The 20,067-nt window shown below is 42.5% G+C and overlaps 1 protein-coding gene across 2 annotated transcripts in view; it reads left to right on the top strand.

Moving 5' to 3' along the window:
- FHIP1A (FHF complex subunit HOOK interacting protein 1A) overlaps positions 1-20,067 on the top strand; it is a 231,190-nt gene that overhangs the window by 190,919 nt on the left and 20,204 nt on the right. For both annotated transcript variants that reach the window (XM_064490141.1, XM_031464707.2), the window contains 4 exons: positions 564-731; positions 6,315-6,394; positions 15,042-15,232; positions 18,627-19,805. In XM_064490141.1, coding sequence (XP_064346211.1) covers positions 564-731; positions 6,315-6,394; positions 15,042-15,232; positions 18,627-19,805 — 1,618 coding nt within the window. The remainder of the gene's footprint in view (positions 1-563; positions 732-6,314; positions 6,395-15,041; positions 15,233-18,626; positions 19,806-20,067) is intronic.

Here is a 20,067-nt window from a genome sequence, read left to right as displayed (position 1 = left end):
TATCTGAATATCTGCAACTTTGTGTCTGTATCTCTCATTTGCTATTTCTTATTTTATTATTTTGTTTGCTAAATCATATGTGTAACCCGTCTTCCTGGACAGAAAATATGTTCTAGTGTTTCTAGCTCCTTGTACATAGCAGGTCCCCATAAAGGTTTATTGAATGACTAATAATGAAACAAGTCATACTGAGTTTTCTAATTAATCCTTTACTGACCATGGAAATACTTTCTATTATCTTTTCTTTCCCCATCGTGATCACACACTAAAATCTTTATGGTATTTGAACTGCATCTGCTGATTGGAGTTGTTGGAGCACTTGAATTGCCTCTTTATGCCGTTGCGTTTCCCCTTATGACTTAAAGGGCGGAAACAGCACGAGGTATTGTGGAATGTGAATAGGTTATGGGCTTCAGATGAAGCTCTGAAGTGTGTGCTCGGGACAGGCATGTTCTTACCTTGATGAAGTCACTGCAGTGAGGCCGGGGGCTGTAGGGGAGAGGGGAGGCGTGTATCACAGCATCGGGAGGCTGCTTACCTGTGCACACTGTCATTGGTCCCAGGTGACTGTGGAGGAGGTCATGACCACAACTGCCTATCTGGACCTTTTCCTGCGGAGCATCTCCGAGCCAGCTCTACTTGAGATCTTCCTCCGTTTTATCCTGTTGCACCAGCACGAGAACGTCCACATCCTAGATACTCTCACGAGCAGAATCAACACCCCATTTCGGGTAAGGAGAGCTCCAGAGGAAGGGGATTTATAACTCAGAACAGGTTTCAGAAGAGTTTGTTTTGGGGAATAAAAATGAATATTCTCTTTCTCTCCTCCTCCTGTACCCCTCTTTATTTCTTTCAGCTGTTACTTTTTCTATTTTGGAAGAGAGAAAGTAGATAATTTGTTTAGCTCTCAGTAGCTCTTCTATCAGGGAGGTGGCACTTACTGCCTTTCTCAGGACATTTTTCTCAATTTGTCTGGATTGGCACATTCTTCTGTAGAACCAGCAGAATGTGCTTCTGAGGAGTCAAGGTGCTGGGCTTAAGTGCAGGTAAAGCCAAGGAACTGAAGTGTATCAAGTCTGGGTATCAGCGATTTTATCTCTGTCCACAAATGTTTTGAAATGCATGTCTGGGCAGTTGTGAATTAAGATAGTCATTCTTTAGTTTGGAGCTCTGATTAACTTTTATACCATTAGTGTAATCCTTTGCAATCCCCTCCTCAAAGGCTGTCTCTATTTAATTGCAATTATTGTTTTAAAAGCAAAGGTATATCTAAAGAAAATGAAAATACTAATTTGAAAAGATACATATGCTGCAATGTTCATAGCAGAAGTATTTACAATAGCTAGGATATGGAAGCAACCTAAGTGTCCATTAACAGATGAATGGTTAAAGAAGTGTGTATGCCTGTACACACACACACACACACACACACACACACACACACACAATGGAATATTAGCCATTTGCAGCAACATGGATGAAACTAGAGGGTATTATGCTTAGTGAAGTAAGTTAGAACAGAGAAGGACAAATACTGTACATTACCACTTATATCTGGAATCTATCATTTATATCTGGAATCTAAAAAATAAAATGAATGAATATGACAAAAGAAATAGACTCACAGATATAGAGAACAAACTGATAGTTACCAGTGGGGAGAGGGAAGAGAGGAGGCAAGCTGGGGGTAGGGGAGTCAGAGGTACAAACTACTATGTATAAAATAAGTAAGCTACAAGGAAATATTGTACAGCACAGGGAACATAGCCAATATTTTATAATAACTTTAAATGGAGTATATAATCTATGAAAATATTTAAATGCTATATTGTACACCTGAAACTAATATAATATTATAAAGCAACTATACTGGGGAAAAAAGCTCCATTGAAATGCAAAAAAAGAGAACAAAGGGATAATTAACAGTGTTATTGAGTTTGTAACATATCTAGATGTAATGTGTATAACAGTAATAGCACAAAGAGGGGTGGTAAGAAGGAAAAGAGCTCTATAGGAGTAGTATTTCTGTTTTTCACTGCAGTTAATTTAGTATAAATCTGAAGTCGAATCTGATAAGATGTATCTGGTAAGGCCTAGAGCAACCACTAATAACTCAAAATTAATATAGTGAAAAAAGTCATTAAAGGAATTTAAACATTACAGTGGGGGAAATATTCATTTAATGTAAAAGAAGACAGTAAAATAGGAACAGAGGAACAAAAGAGACATCAGACATCTAGAAAACAAAAAGTAAAATGACAGACATAAATCCAATTATAATGATAATATTAAATGTAAACAGATTAAAAATTCAATCAAAAGGCTGAGACTGACAAGACTAGATAAAAATACAGGATCCAACTATATGCTGCCACCTGGAGATAAACTTTAGATTCAGTGATAACAGTAGATGGAATGTTAAGATGTTTAAAGATAGGTTATGCAAACAGCAACCAAAACAAAGCTGGAGTGGCTATACCAATAAGCCACAAAATAGGCTTTAAAACAAGACCTGTTACTAGAGAAAGAGGGACATTTAATAATGATAAAGGTTAACTCATCAGGAAGATACAGCAATTATGAATATATATGCATCTAAAAACAGAGCCCCCAAATTTATAAAGCAAAAAACTGATGAAATTTAAGGAAGAAATAGAAGATACAGCAATAGTTATTGGCTATTTCAACACTTTATTTTCCATAACAGATAGAACAACTAGGCAGAAGATGAACAAAGAAATAGGAGACTTGAACAACACTGTAAAAAAACTAGATTTAACAGAGGTCTATAAAACACCCACCCAACAGCAGCAGAATACACATTCTCCTTGAGTGCACATGGAGCAAACACTTTCCAAGGCAGACCGTATGATAAGATAAAACCTCAGTAATTTAAAGGGATTGAAATCATTCAAAGTGTGTTTATTGACCACAGTAGATTAAAATGAACACTTATTAATAGAAAGAAAATTCACAGATACATAGAAATTAAGCAATACTTCTAAATAACCAATGGATCAAAGAAGAAGTCTCAAGGGAAATGAGAATATACTTTGAGATAAATGAGAATGAAGACAAAACATGTCAAAACTTATTGGATGCAGTATAGCACTGTTTAAAGGGAAATATACAGCTGTAAACACCTACATGAAAAAAGAAGAAAGGGTCATCATTAAAAAGTTCACAAATGATAAATGCTGGAGAGGGTGTGGAGAGGAGGGAACCCTCCTACACTGTTGGTGGGAATGTAGTTTGGTGCAGCCATTATGGAAAACAGTATAGAGATTCCTTAAAAAACTAAAAATAGACTTACCATATGATCCAGCAATCCCACTCCTGGGTATATATCCAGGGGAACTCTAATTCAAAAAGATACATACACCCCAATATTCCAGCAGCACTATTTACAATACCCAAGACATGGAAGCAACCCAAATGTCCATCAACAGATGACTGGATAAAGAAGATATGGTATATTTATCCAATGGAATACTACTCAGCCATAAAAAAGAATGAAATAATGCCATTTGCAGCAGCATGGATGGACCTGGACATTGTCATCCTAAGTGAAGTAAGCCAGAAAGAGAAAGAAAAATACCATATGAAATCACTCATATGTGGATTCAAAAAAAAAAAAAGACAAAAATGAACTTATTTACAAAACAAATAGACTCACAGACATAGAAAATAAACTTATGATTACCGGGGGGAAAGGGAGTGGGAAGGATAAATTGGGAGTTTGAGATTTGCAGATACTAACTACTATATATAAAATAGATAAACAACAAGTTTCTACTGTATAGCACAGATATTCAATATCTTATAGTAACCTATAATGGAAAAGAATATATGTATGTATATGTATGACTGAAATATTATGCTGTACACCAGAAATTGGTACAACATTGTAAACTGACTACTTCAATTAAAAAAAAAAAAAAAGAAGCAAGATCTCAGAGCAGTAACCTAACCTTGCATTGTAAAACACTTGAAAAAGAAGAGCAAACTCAAACCAAACAGGAAGAAGGGATTAATAAGGATTAGAGCAGATATTGATGAAATGGAGACTAGAAAAACAACAGAATCGACAAAACTGAGAGAAGAACAACAAAACTGAAAGTTGGTTTTTTGACCCTCCTAGGCTGCTGGTGAGAATGTAAACTGGTACAGCCACTGTGGAAAACAGTGTGGCGGTTTCTGAAAAAACTGGAAATAGAACTGTCGTACAACCCTGCAGTTCCACTCTGGGGTATATATCTGAAACAAAACAAAAATAAAAACATTAATTCAAAAAGGTGAATGCATCCCAATGTTTATAGCAGCACTATTTACAGTTGTCAGATACAGAAGGAACCTAAGTGTCCATCAACAGGAGACTGGATAAAAAAGATGTGGTATATATACAATGGAATACTACTCAACCATAAAAAGAAAGAAATTTTGCAATTTGCAGCAACATGGATGGACTTGGAGAATGTTATGCTAAGTGAAGTAAATCAGACAGGGAAAGACAAATACTGTATGATATTTCTTACATGTGGAATTTAGAAAATACAACTAACTGGTTAATAGAACAGAAAAGAAACAGACTCACAGATGGAGAGAAGGAACTAGTGGTTACCAGTAGGGGGCAGGAAGTAGAGGGGGCAAATTAAGAGTAAGGGGAAAAAAAAGAGTATTATGGGATTATTTGAAATCATGTGTGTGAAACTTGTCAAAATTGTAAAGCATTATAGAATTTAAAGAAACTTTCATTCAGTAAAAATAAATAAACAAAAAAACCCCTAAAAAGTAAAAAGTTGGTTCTTGGAAAAGATTGACAACATTCACAAACTTTTAGCTAAGACTACCAAGAAAAAAATTGAGAAGACTCAAATTACTAAAATCCAGAATGAAAGAGAAGATATTACTATGACTTTACAGAACTAAAAAGGATTACAAAGGAATACTATGAACAACTGTATGCCAAAATATTGGATAACTTAGATAAAACAGGCAAATTCTAGAAAGGCGCAAACTTCTGAAACTGATTCGAGAAGAAATCAAAAATCTATGAACAAGTAAAAACTTCTGTATTTCAAAGGACACCATTAAGAAATTGAAAAGACAATGCACAAAATGGGAGGAAATCTTTGCAAGTCATGTTTCTGATAAGATGCTTGCATGCAGAATAATGAACTCCTGCGACTCACTAATAAGAAGACAGATACAGTGATTTGCTGGGGTTACTATGGCAACATATAGAAAGGACTCAGACTGGGGAAGGGAGGTGTTGAGTGGTAATTCTGGGAGACAGAGAAGAAAGATTTCCTAGGGGAAGTGATACCTAGGGTCAGCCTTTGAGAATAAGTTGGGGTTATCCTGTGGAGGAGACAGTGAAACACATACCAGGCAAAGGAACAGCATGTGCAAAGGCGTGCAGTGAATGGGTTGAAGGATGTTGCTTCTGCCTCACTACAAGGCGTGACCCGTCCTGTGCACAAGAGATGTTTTGGGGCACGCCAAGTGCAGCTCTTCTCTCCAACACCATTATGGATTTCACCGACGAGGCTGTAAACCCATCCTGCCTAGAAGACAGACTAGCACTTACTCTCCTGTACAAAAGATGAGAGCCTAAATTACCTGAGTGGCTTGTTAGAAGGATAAAAGCTTACTCCCAAAAGGGCATGGTGATTTTGTAATGCCCCTTTGGGAACCTTCTCTGTTGGGCTGTTTCTCTCTCCTTTTTGGAAATCCGAGATTGCAAGAATTCTTGCAATTTTTAATGACCTTCTTAGACAAGTACATCGTCACACCCTCAGCACTACGGGAAATGGAACCAAGGAGAATGTTTGCCTCAAAGCCAAAGAGACAAGCCAAGGGAGCTGGGGCTTGGGGCTGAGGACTCTGGAGAGAGTTGGCCAGGGTGTATGCAGTTTTCTGTTAGTCCTGTCTGGAAATAATCAATTTCACATTGAAGACAACCTAGGAAAACAAATGACATAGGGGATTGTGTGTGTGTGTTGGGGAGTGGTAGGTGGCATATTTATTTGGATCTTTGAAAGTTGGAAGTATGAACGTAGGCGTCTTGTAGGAGGGTAATTCTGTGTAATGGCATAATTCCAGGTGTATGCTGTCGAATCAAATCCTGTAGAACTGATGGCCTGAATATATACATTCTCTCTGGCAGCAGTGTGGGTTTTTTTTTTTTAATCAAAATTTCTTTTTTAAAAAGGCCATTTTATTTGTAATTCTGATTTATTTACCTTCTGTGGGAAGGAGAGCTATCCTTCTAATATCTGAAATACAGTATGTGTTTGTTTATTGCTTCCCAGCTTTGTGTGGTGTCCCTGGCATTATTTAGAACTCTCATCGGTTTACATTGTGAAGATGTGATGTTACAGCTAGTTCTAAGGTGAGTTGCCATCTTTTATTCCTTTTAAAGAAAAACTCTATATTAATATTGTTGTTATATTTTTCTTTGGTAACATAAGCTAAGTAAGGCAGTGCTTCTAAGAAAGAAAATCATCAAGAAATCAATTTCACTTCTGTATTATTTCTCAAGGTTAATTTTAGTTTTACTTTAAAAGTTTTTTTGGGGGGCCAAATGCATGATATTAAAAATATGCTCCTGGAAGTATTAAATAGAATGTTTGGAAACTTTCAGAAGTATTGTGAAAGCTCTTGTGATCTGTAGCTGAGTGTCTTTCTCCAGAAGCTCATTTTTGGGCGACTCACGTTATTGAAAACAACTTTCCTAAGTATGAAATGCTGTGGATGTGTAATTTCTATGCCTCTTGCTTTCGTGACAGTGCACCTACAGTATGCACTATCTGACCTGTGAATGTTTCAATTGAACTCAGTAAACATTTAATGAGTACTTTCTGTATACAATTCAGAAGAGAAGAAGGCACAGAGTGGATGGATTGAAAAGGGCTTGTATGTATACCAGGTAGAAAAGGTACACTCTTCCCAAGTACGGGTGGGCAAGGTGTCACGGAGTGGCTGGTGGCTGAAGACGGGTATCCGGAGTCAGGATGAACTGCTATCAAGACGTTGTTAGTTTGGTCGTTTGGCAGGAGACTCAGGGACATCAAATCCTGCCTTGGCCCAGCAGTGCCTCTCTTCTCAGGGTCCCCTAGGGAAGCATCTGCTTTGTGAAGGGAGAGAGAGCTGATAAGGGTTTGTCTGCCCACACTCCCCTCTGGTGATGTGGAAGCAGAAAGGAAAAAGCCAGACAGGTCCTTGGCATGTGAGTCTCCACCCCCTCTTTCCTTGTTGGGCTTTCTGATCCTGCCTCTGACCCCTTCTTGGGTGGAAGGGCAGGAGGAGCTGAGGGCAGGGCAAGAGGAGGAGACTTGGGCTGTCCCTGGTCTCCACTGGGGTCTAGACGTGATGTGAGGAGACTTACTGTGGAGACAGCATTCCCACGGAGTAGCCGTGGAAAAGTTGGAGGGTGGCCAAGTGAGATCCTGGGAACAGCAGTGGAGGCGTCACCCAGGAGCATGTTAGGGATGCACCTGCTGGCCTTCTCCCCTGTGTGCTGATCAGAAACCCTGGGGGTGGGTGGGGTCCAGCAAGTCGTGTTTTAGCAGACTCTCTGGGGGATTCTGATGGTGGCTAAGTCTGAGAACCTCTGTTTTGAGGAAGGGTGCAGTGCATGGTGCCCTGCAGAAGGGGGCGGTAACAGTGCTGGGGTTGGGGTGAGGCGGTGGTGGCACAAGGGTGGGGGCCTCACGGAGTTACCGTTTCAGGGGAGAGTATCGCCCATTAATTTTTTTAGTGTAAAGAGAGGTTTGGGACATTTTAGGGATTTAGATCAGGTCATCAGTAGCTAATCTTAGGGCATTAGCAAAGAACAAATCCGATCATAAAGAAACACCCTGGGTAGTCGGGGGAGAGTGTCATTTATCTGTCCTAAAAGGATTACGTTAGCTTCCCCTCAAGTCTCTACTGATAGGACAGAATGCATTAGCAGGGCCTGGAGGAAATGCATCTGAGCAACTTGTTAAATCCTTTTTGACTGACAAAAACCAGACTTTGCCTCCAGCAAGGGTAAATCCTGATTATATTTCAATGTGAAATTCTCGAATGCCGCTTCTTTGATGGCCTAGAGAACAGCTGTCTTTTCCGTGTCCCTGGAGCCCGGCCCTGCTTGGGGACGCAGAGCATCCCGGCTCTGGGTCACTGGGTGAGACTGAGCCCAGGTGGTGGAAGCTTCTGTTCAGTGACCTGTATGAGGTGAACTCTGATCACCCTCATCCACTCCTAAAGCTGTGCTTGTGTACGAACTGTCTTTGGAGGTTGTATTAAAGCTTCTTTTGAGACCCAGACCTGTACCTTACAAAGGTGAAGAAATCAGCTTGTGGTTGAAATATTCACATGTCCATGTCAAGGCCTGTCATTCCTAGGGCGAGTGAGGACGAGTCATTTCCCGGAAAGTGCCCAGAGGGCGCGTTGTCACAGGTTCTGAGTGGAGTTGTGGAAAGGGTGCCGGGCATGACCACCTGGTCCTGAGTTTCTTCTCTGTTTCCTTAATGAGAATGCTGATGATACTGTGATAATAGGAGCTACCCTTTATTTAATACTTTCTGTATTTCTAATCCTACTGCACATCCCTGAGGGATCTGTGAAAAGCAAGTGAGAGGACAGACAGACACAAAAGTCGGCACATGGGAGACACAGAGGAAACCTCTGTTCCCGGTCTGTGTCCTCTGAACTGCTGATCTCCCCCGGCCCCACATTTAACAATTATTTTTAATTGTAGTAAAATACACAAAACCTAAAATCTACCATCTTAACCATATGGTTCAGTGGCATTAAATGCATTCACATTGTTGTATAGCCACGACCACCATCGGTCTCCAGAGCTGTTTTCTCTTTTTAGAAGAAACACTCTGTCCCCGTTAAACAACAGGTCCCCATTTCTCCCACCCTCAGCTCCTGGCAGCCACCCTTCTTTCTGTCTTTCTGGCTTTGACTGGGCTAGGTCCCTCATGTAAGCAGACTCATACAGTATTTGTCTTTTTGTGCCAGACTTACTTCACTTGGCACATTGTCTTCCAGGTTCATCCATGTTGTGTCATGTGTCAGAATTTCCTTCCTTTTTAAGGCTGCATAATTTTCCAGTGTTTATTCCACATTTTGTTTATCCATTTATCTACTGATGGACATTTTGGGTTGCTTTCATTTTCGGCTGTCGTGAATATTGCTGCTGTGAACAGGGGTGTACAGATATCTTTCCTCAAGACCCTGCTCTCAATTCTTTTATGTATGTACCCAGAAGTGGAATTGCTGGATCATATGGTAATTCTATCTAATTTTTTTTGTTGTTTTCCATAACAGCCTGCACATTTTACGTGCCCACCAATAGTGCATGGGATTCCAGTTTCTCCATAGCCCCTCCAAATAGTTGTTATTTTCTGTTAAAACAAAAATGGCATTTTGATAATCAAGCAAAAATGACAGGCAGATTTGAAGAACCAGCTGGGGGTTTTAGAAGTAAGAACTGTAATTATTAAAATGAAAAATGAGTAGGGTAAATAACATTTAAACTACAGATTAAGAGAGAATGAATGAACTAGAAGATAGATTTGAAACGTTACTACTAAGTTTGCAGCAGTAAGTAATAAGGAGATTTAAAAATATGAGGACGAAGCTGTGAACAATGGTGACTGGAATGATAAGATGTAACGTATGCAGTTAGAGCCTCTTGACCTATTCTGGTTTTGGAATTTGTATCTCACAAGGGTTTTTGGAGGATCAACTGTGGTAATATCTGTGAAAATGTCTTGAGACACTGTAATATACCATACAAATTTAAAGGAGGGGAATTTTCTAGAAAATGCATTTTAAACTGTAGTAGTCCCCTGTACTCACAGTTTTGCTTTCCAAGGTTTCCCATGGTCAACTGTGGTCTAAAAATATTAAATGGAAAATTCCAGTAATAAACAATTCATAAGTTTTAAATTATGCACTGTTCTGAGTAGGGTGGTAGAATCTCACACCGTCCCCCAAACAGTGACCTCGTCATGGCTTAGTGGTCCAGGCTCACCTTCAGCAGGCGGCCCTCCTTCTGACAGTATGTCGGAAGGTCAGAATAGCCTAACCCTGCATCACCACGCCTACATCACTCACCTCACTTCAGCTCATCAGGTAGGCATTTTATCATCTCCCATCATCACAAGAAGGAGGATGAGGACACTACAATAAGATATTTTGAGAGAGAGAGAAACTACATTCACAGAACTTATTTTTTACAGTTTATTATTAGAATTGTTCTGTCTTATTACCAGCTATTGTTCATCTCTTACTGAGCCTAATGTATAAGTTAAGCTTTATCATAGGTTTGTATGTATAAGAAAAATGCAACATATATAGGGTTCGGTACTGTCCACGGTTTTAGGTATCACTGGGGGTCTTGGAATGTATCCCCCACAGATAAGAAGGGATAAGAAGGGAGTTACTGTAATGAAAACAATGTTTTTTTTCTGCTTTAGAATCTGTACCAAAAGCAAAGACAATGAAAAGTCCTTATTTAGTCATTTCAATTTTATTTTAAGGGACACAAAAAATAGATTTATAATCTGTCCTTTTTGTTGTTACCACTGTAGCCATTGAAATGTACATGACAGACTTGTAGATCTGCGAGGCAGTAGAGCCATGAAGGTTACATGAATCCTTCTAATGAAGTTATTTGTTACATGATAAATAATACCTGCATCCATTTTTGTTGCAACCCAAATACTCTTAATTATTGACATTGCAAAACGATAATCCATTTGTAACTGATCTGTTTATTTCCTTTAGCAAAATACTAGAAAGGTAAGTTAAAATAAGGAACCCCAGAAGAGAGGCTATTTAAGCAAGCAGGAAACCAAGGAGAGGTTGTCCACCTTCAGGGATGTGACACACGTTAGACCAAAGGCCGGCAGGAAATGCTGACAAGCAGTGAAGGGACACATCACCCCCATGTTCTTGGCACTTCTCAGTTTGGGCAACATTTAATTGCTTAATACCCTGAATGCCTATTTCTGAACATTCTGGTTGGGGTGTTTTTTCCAGAAGGGCCGGTCCTTTGTCAGGCTTGTAAACTGCATTGCCTGCTGTATTCAGATAGAGGCTGCTTTGCTTGAAGAGAAGCTGCGCGAGCACTTCAGAAACATTTCCATTTTGTATGGGTGTTAGGTGTCTAGAGGAGAGGGGAAAAAAAAAAAAGTCAGCCTAGGGTAAGACGAATAGGAGAAATATGGCCAGGATGTCTTTGTGAAACTAACAAGTATTTGAAATTCACTAAGGTTGCTTTTGAGATTTTTGCCTTTTGGTGCATTGATGATAACATCTCATAAGAAGCACTGTGTTTACATCCTCGGACTTCACGGCTTTGTTTGTTTTTATTGTCATTGTAGCAATAGACAATACATGTCCCTTGTTATTGATTGGTTGTTACTGAATTGTTTCGAAAGTGATAATGATTTGTTTTAATGAGTGATATCCAGGAAAACAGAAAACAGATCCAGGGTTCCAGAGGGTTGGGGAAATCATGAAAAAAGGGCGGACAATGTGGGCAATATTTTTTTTTTCCTGCTATATTGCGGGATGGTGTTGAGTAAGCTGGATCTCTCAAATCAGTCATTTACTAGTCTCTGATCATTTTTTTACCACTTTCTGAGTTTAAATAATATCCCCAAACAAAATAAGTGTAGTTTAAATGTAGTTTGATGACAGATATCTATACTGAATTCCTAAGTGATTTTTCTGCTATTCAGCCACTTCATTTCGATACTTGACACTTGGGGAGCTTCTGATTTTATTCTGTTTCTCATCTTTCCCAGTAAATGACGGAAAGACAGAGTGACCATGTATGGTTTTCCTGCTCTCCCCCAGGACAGTCCTTCATTATAAAGGCACAGTAATAGGAGAGCTGCTTTGAATACAGAGTGTTATTCATTTGAGCTGACTCTCCAATTTCCAATTTTATAGAAAGAACCTCCTCCTTCAACCTATGGGGATCTTCCTTTATTCGATTTACTCCGAAGAAAATTCTTGGTTTCTACTGAAGGCGTGTATTTGCAAAGTTGCAAATTCCCAGTAACTCTTTATTCTAATACAGTTTCAAGCTACCCACTGGTGATACTTGATAAATAGCTTTATTAGGTTTGATCCAGTGTTCTTTTTTTTTTTTTTTCAGTACTTCAAACAAAGAGTAGAAATCTATGTATATCGGCTTTAATCATGAAATAGGCTTGGGTTGGGCTATAAGTAGTCGTTGAGTTCCTGCAGTATATAAAAGCATCAAAGCAGTTTATTTCTTAAATAATTAATAATCAAAATAAGGATACAATAAATCTTGTGCGATCTGAATTTCCTTGGGCCTTACCAGCTTATGAGAACAGGAGGGTTCATGTCAACACCCACAGGATAGGTTTCCCTGCCTCTTAACCCCGCCCCTCATCTAAGACCTTGGCATCAGCCATCACTTCTGGGAGGGTCCCAAGGGAGGGGTCTTACATGCGTTCGCGGACAAGCCTGTCCCCCACCACGGCTACTGTAGCACCTTGGCCGTGGCCTCCTCATCTGCTGAGCTCCCTGGGTTGGAGCCCTCCCCTGTCCTGAGAGCACATGGGGCCTGCAGTGTTGGAGAGGCACTGCTTTTCCTTGTGTCTTCAAGGCGAGAGCGGTGCTGGGTTCAGATTGGTGGGAGAAGCATCATTCTTGGTCAGCAAAACATCTCTTCCCCCAGAAATCCTTGTGAAAAGAGCGCCTTCATTTTCTACCTCCAGCATCTGTTTCTTCTCCCGTAGGGCTCAGGTCCATGTTCCCAAAGCTGGGCCAGGAGTTAGAACAGAACTGCTCTGTTTCCCAGACTGCCCTCCTCTGTCCTTCCTTCTTATTCTTATAAGCTTTGACTTTCACGCAGCTGAACATAGGAAAACAGACGCCACCACATAAGACTTGCGGGTGTGCCTGGATCTTAGTGATAGCCATTTTGGCTCAGGTGTGTGTGTGTGTGTGTTGTATGTGGGGAGGGGAGACTAGGACCCCTTACCTGCTACATAGTTAGGTTTGGGCTGATTGAAGCACAGTTTGATTTTTTTCATTTGTTTTTGAAAATGGAAGGTTAAGTGCAAATTTATCATTTTATCCTTTGAAAGTTATTAAGGCCTTTGAGTGTAAAATGCTATGAAGAAAATGAAATCTCTTCTCTGCCTGGACTCAGGCACTCGCAGTCTGTCAGTCATTCATGTAAACAGGTTTTCCTCTTTCAGATGAACAGGAGCTGCAGGAGGAACAGAAGCTTAATGTTTACTGGCCCCAAACATACCCTGGAAGTTGTACTTTTACCTGTTTCACTGAATCCTTAATCATAGCTTGTATTCCTTTGTACTGCCTCTTTCTCAAAACCTAAACACAGAAACAAAAACATTCTGGTTTATTGAAGATTGTGGTTGTTCACATACAGGCTCAGGGTCTCTGGAACTGGCTCCTGCACAGACATGGGACACTTGGCTCTGGCCGTGAGACCTCCATCCAGTTTGTTCCATCTTTGTTTAAGTAAACAGCATGGTCTTTCTCCCTGTTAAGAAAGAAAGCTATTTAAAGGCACTTTGTTCTACCCACAAAGCCTGTGTTGTGCTCCAAGTGTGTCAGAAACAGTTGCCCGGGTTTTCTTCTTTCCAGCTTCATACTGATACCAAGAGGCTCTGATCACCAACCAAAAGCGTTTTGTGTGAAATGGGGCCCAGCGCTCCCCAGTGAGTCCTTGGCCACTATCGTACTCTGATTTGTAATAAGAACTATACGCTTAGTCTTCTCCCTATTTCTTTTTCCACCCATCCCCTGATATCTGGGGAGGGGAGATGGGCTAGAGGTTGAATGAATCGCCAGTGGCCAATGATTCAGTCATCCGTGACTGCGTAATGAAACCTCCGTAAAAACCCACAAAGACTGGGTTTGGAGAGCCTCAGGGCTGGAGGACACGTGGAGGTGCTGGGAGAGAGACTTGCCCATGGAGGGCATGGATGCTCCGCTCCCTGCCGCATGTACCTTACCCGGTGCATCTTGCCATCTGGCTGTTCCTGAGTTATATCCTTTTATGATAAAGCAGTGATCTAGTCAGTAAAATGTTTCTGAGTTCTGTAGGCCACTCTAGCAAATTCATTGAACCCAAGGCAATGGTTGTTAGAACCTCTGATTTATAGTCGATTGGTCAGGAGCGCAAGTGACAACTTGGACTTGTATTGGCATCTGAAGTGTGTTGTGTGTTGAGGGTTGGGGAGGGGCAGTCTTGTAGGACTGAACCCTTGACCTGTGTGTGGGGTGGGCTGCTCTCTCTGGGTAGATGTTGTTGGAATTTAGTTGGAAAGAAGGACATCTTGCTTGGTGGTGTGGGGACCACCCCCTACCACTTACACACCCCCCCACTGGAGCTGGTGAGAGATCACCCATGAGAATACAAGAGGAGATTTGCACTATGATGGGTTCTTTGCCTTTTTCTGCCACTGTTGTCATTTGGTACCCACTCTGAGCCAGAGTTTCTGAGGTTATGAGACAAAACTATTGGAGGAGGCGCTGGCTCTGGTAGCACATTATATTGAGAAGGCAGACACAGACATAATTGTGATACTGGTAACAGTGCCTTAGGAGAGGGCTGTGAGCATCGTGGGAGGCAGAGAGTGGCTCTGTGTTGGAGTAGGAAGCCTAGAAGCCTTCCTGGAGAAGGTGACACAGAAGCTAGACTTTGTAGGGTGACCAGGCATTTGTCAGGCAAGGGGAGCGGAAGGCACACTGCAGGGGGAGGTAGCAGTGGGTGCACAGGCTCGGAGGCACAGAGGGATGGCAGAGCTGTGGAGAGATGGGGCCGCGTGTGGAGAATGAAGTGTGAAGGCCCTTACAGAAGGGAGAAGCCCTTGACAAGTTTTCATAAAAGAGTGAGCCCTCAGGGCTGGCAGGATGCATGAGTGAGGTGGGGAGAAGATGTGACTGGTCCTGGCTGTGGCTCGGGTAGTGGCTGGCTGGGAACAGACCGCACAGACACTGACGCCGGCCCTCTGTCGTTCCAGGTATCTGATCCCTTGCAATCACATGATGCTGAGTCAACGGTGGGCCGTGAAGGAGAGAGACTGTTACTCCGTTTCTGCGGCCAAGCTGCTTGCCTTGACCCCCGTCTGCTGCTCCAGCGGGATCACCCTGACACTGGGGAACCAGGAGAGGGATTATATTCTCTGGTCAAAGTGCACGCATGATAATCCAGGTAGGAGGACCTCTCTGGTACTGATCATCTTTAAACGAAAGGGTGCCAAGTTCCATCGCGCGCTCTCTCTCTCTAGGTAGACGCGGAATGATGCAGTGGGTCCCATTTCTTTTACGACTGACTAGTTGGGGGTCCTCTTCTGCTTCGTAGAGAATCATAGACACCTGCGATCAGTGTTCATTGACATGCCCAGTTCTCACCTCGTCAGTGAGACCTTTATTTTAACTAGGCTTTCTAGGGGTCTCCTCAAAGTCCAAATACGACAGGAAAACGTGTACTTGCTTGTCTCCTTAGACAAAATGGGGCGGGGGGTGTGGAGGTGGCTAGGGCTCAGATAGAATTCGCCCTTATTTTAATTTCCAAAGTTACCCATTTATGGATGCTTGCCTGCCCATAATATATCATTCTAAAACGTGAAATTTGTGATATGGCAACAGTATTGTTACCCTAGAGCAGGTTCTTGTTTCTCTCAGGAAAGAATTCAAGAGTGAGCCACAGTAAAGTGAAAGCAAGTTTATTTAGAGAGATACACACTCCATAGACAGTGCGGTCTGTCTTAGAAGGGAGAGCAGCCCTGCGAAAACCACATTTTATATTAAAGTGAAAGTAGATTTATTCAGAGGGATGCACACTCCATGCACAGAGTGTAGGCTGTCTCAGAAGGCCAGAGAGATGGCCCCAGGGTATGGGGTCGTCTCGGAAAGCAAGAGTGGGTTCTGAGGAGCGGGCATGGTTGGTTTTTATGGGTTGGGTAATTTCATAGGCAAGTGGGAGGATTATTCCAACTACTTTGGGGAAGGGGCAGAGATTTTCAGGAGTTGCCCCCCTCCTGGCCTTTTATGGTCAGGAACTATCATGGTGACTGTCGTGTGTCATTTAGCAGCTAATGTATTACAATGAGCCTATAATGAGGCTCGAGTTCTGCTGGAAGTGAATCTTCCGCCATCTTGGCCTAGTTGGTTCTAATCAGTTTATGTCGTATCTTCAATAGCTGTGTTGTTTTTTTAATGGTTGTGCCCTGCCCCCTTCCCTCCTGTCTCAAGATATGATTCATTTGATTGACCTCGTGAGGGTTTTTCATAATTACTCTGATGTGCCAGGAGTCATGGTGCCCATGTGGTTGGTGTTTGCCAGCTGTGGTAGTTGATCTCGTACAAGTAAAATTTAAATGGCGACCTGTGTCAGCTTTGGTCCTCCCTCCACAGGCAGCTGTAGCAAGGAGGCATTTGTGTGTCTTTGGTGGTCAGGAGGCTTCTTCAGTTCAGGAAGATTCTGTCTGTCCTGTGACCACTAGGAAATGGTCCAGGCCCAGTGTTGACTCCAGGTTTCCTGTCTATATTTTGATAGCCCCCCAAACAATGTCATTTTGTCCACCCAGCTGTAGTCCTCTTAGATAACAGATGTTGTCTAAGAGCTGGGCTGCTTGACTAAGAAAATGTCAGCATTTGTGATATAAATGTAATTTTTGGAAATTAGGGTTGTCTTACTGGTTCTTGGTTTTTAAATAAAGATATAGTGCATCGTGTAAATTAGTAATTTACTCAGCAGTATAACAAGTTGTATATTAAATATATTTTCCTGTTAGGTAAACTAGTATGGGTATCTTATATTTTCCTACCCAGTAATTACTTTTAAAAACATATTTAAGAAATTGATGTCTTTTTTATTTACTAAAGAAGTTGTTTTAAGAATGATTCTATGGCTGACCTTTAAAAAGAGTTCAGATTTCAAGTTAAACATACGATGGTTGAGTGCCTGCAACTTGCCACGTCCCTTCTCTGTGTTATCACATTTAATCCTTTGAAGATAGTCATAGTCTCAATTTACAGAAATAGACTCAGAGAGAGGCATTGACTGGTTCAAGGTTACCTACAGCTGGTAGTAGGTCCTCTGATTCCAGATCCCATGTTCTTCCCACTCTCCTCCCTCTGGGGTTGCTTTCTGGTAGATAAATGTCCCCATGGTGGTTATGTGGATAAGGAGGTGGGTAGATAGACAGTTTAATTGTGCAGTGGTTAAGAGCTGAATCTCAGCTCTGCTACTGCCTTAGGCAAGTTATTTGATCTTTCTAAGCTTTTCTCCTCATCTCTAAAATAGTACCTTCCTCAAACGGTTGCTCCAAGGATAGGTGATGTAGGACATACAAAGCTGTTAGAAAATTGCCTGGTTTGTAGTAAGTGGTAAATAAATATTATCAGTAGTCAAAGTGGATAAGAGAGAGACTTTTAACAGTAGAGCTGTAAAAAATGAATTGTGTCTACCCTAGTGATATGAAAATTTGTATTCTCAAAGGTTCAGTCTGAAAGGAGTCTGAAGGGACAAAAGGCTTGAAAGGTGTGGCATCGAACAAAATAAGGAGAGAGGTTGATGTGAGACAGCTTCTGCTTGACTTGTGGCTCTGCCCCCGACCCACTGGGTGATCTTCGTCTCAGCATCAGTTTCTTCATCTGTAAATGGAGAAAATAGTATCTCCCTATACTGTCGTTGTGAGGATTAAATTAGGGAACATTCATAAAGCACCTGTCAGGTAGTTGATGTTCAGGAAATGGTAGAGTTTGTATTTTCCCTTGTCTGAGTCCTTTTTCTTTTTCTAAAGGAAAATGTAAACTTAAATATGGATGTTTTCACAGCTATTTCAGTTACACGGTTGAGAACTTTTTACATCAAAGGTAGTCAGAGTATAATTCTTAGGTTAAAGGGTTATTTTGGTAGTGAATATGACTTTATCGTAAGACACCATTTGGTACAATATGTACAACATCTCAGGAGTTCCTAGGAAGGTGGAATGAGTTAAACTTTTTGAAAACCCCAGGGGTTTCTAGAACACATCTCTTCTCCAAATTCATGGATTATATAGGCTTTCCAGTTTAGAGTCAGAGTAAAATTCTTTTTATTACCTACTCTGTGCCAGGTACCATATTCGATATATTACCTAATAAGTTAATCCTCTCAGCAACTTGAGAGGTTGCCATTATTAGCTCTTATTACTCTCTCTCTCTCTTTTTTTTCAATGGAGGCACTGGGGATTGAACCCAGGACCTTGTGCATGCTAAGCATGTGTGCTGCCACTGAGCTACACCCTCTCCTCTCCCCCATCAAAAACTGATACCAAGTAACAGACTTCTGCTGGCAATAGCCAGTATCTGACCGGCCAGATTGGGTCTATATATTTGTGAAGGTAGAGTTTCTGTTCTCAACTTTCCTTCTTAAAGTCTAACCACTTAAAAAAAACATTATTTGGGTATCATTTAATCAGAAATTACTAGAACCAAAGTAGCTGGTGGGACAGAGCCTTGGCAGCCCCGTGTGTCTCATTCCCGTCCACTGCTGGGTCCCCCCCTCCTCGTGAGCGTCAGAAGGGGTCCGGTTCTGACTTGTGTGTCTCCCGGGCCAGGGCCCACGGAGCAGCCGCTGCCCGAGGCCTTCCCGCCATCGGCCTGCATCGTGGAGTACGGCAAAGCCCTGGACATCAGCTACCTGCAGTACCTGTGGGAGGCCCACACCAACATCCTCCGCTGCATGCGGGACTGCCACGTGTGGTCCGCCCTGTACGACGGGGACTCCCCCGACCCCGAGGCGCTTTACCCAAGTGTGCCGGCTCCGTCTGAGGAGAGGGCTCCGAGCTCCGCCCACCCCGTGCTCGGGCTCCCGCAGCCACTCCCCCAGAAGATGGGGCCCCCGCGGGCTCCCAGAAAGGAGAAGAGCCACACGGAGCTGGAGTGGGACGACAGCTACGACACCGGGATCTCCTCGGGGGCGGACGCGGGCTCCCCGGGGCCCTACGAGGATGCGGAGAGCTCGGGCCCCCCCGCCCCGGTCGACCCCCCCAAACATATCCAGGAGATGAAGAAGAACGCCATCCTGCTCTTCAAAGGCGCCTACATCGAGGAGTCCGACTTTCAGGATGACGTGATGGTGTACAGGCTGTGTGCCGAGAAGGACGCGGAGGACACCAGGAACTCACGGGAGGACCCTGAGGGACCCCCAACCCCAGCCCAGACTGCAGTCCAGAGCCCGCCTGTGAACAATGGCCCCCTGCCCCGTCCTCAGCCAGTGTCAGAGTCAGAGTCAGAGTCAGAGTCAGAGTCAGAGGAGGAACAGAATAGGGATGATTCGGACGAGTTTCACAATGTGTCCAGGGAACCGGAACCAGAGAAAGAGCCTGAAGTTGCCCTAGAACCGAACTCCGAGGTAGCAGCCCCCACCTCCAGGGCTGAGCAGGGTGCACACCCGACGGTGACTAACCCCGAGGGTGAAGACTTCATTGCCCAGTATGACCAGATCATTAAGGAACTGGATTCTGGCACCGAGGGCTTTTTGGAGCAGAGTTTCTCCACACCTGATCCCTTGCCTCTCCCAAAAGAGCCTGATGGGGAGGGAGAGGAGAACAAAGGAGGAGAGGAGGAGGGAGAGGAGGAAGGGAGGAAGGAGCCGGAGGAGGAGGAGGATGACTTTGATGCTTTCATATCTGAGACTCCTGCCGCAGAGACCCAGCCGTCCCCATTTGGGGCCAGAGATGAAGCTGCCTTTGCCAGTCAGCGTCCTGCGAGGACTCAGAGCACGCCGTTTACAGGTGACACTCTTAATTGCATTGTGGTTTCTGCTTTTGAAAGTACTTGTACATATTGTACCAGAAGAGTAAGGTAGGTAAAGGTAAGAAGCATGATCACTTTACCTAACAGAGGGGTGAAGCTATTGTAAGGAGCAGGGAGGGGTGGTTTCATTTTTCAAAAAATTTCATTCACTCGCAATGACTGTCTTGGTTTTTTTTTTCCCTAGCAAATTAGAGGTTAAATTTTGCTGCTGAGTAACTTCCCTTGGTATGTGTTTGATAA

This window comes from Camelus dromedarius, chromosome 1 (assembly GCF_036321535.1).
Source record: "Camelus dromedarius isolate mCamDro1 chromosome 1, mCamDro1.pat, whole genome shotgun sequence".
Classification (NCBI taxonomy): Eukaryota; Metazoa; Chordata; class Mammalia; order Artiodactyla; family Camelidae; genus Camelus; species Camelus dromedarius.
The sequence above is the reverse complement of the archived record's forward strand: the minus strand, read 5'-3'. Positions and strand labels throughout refer to the sequence as shown.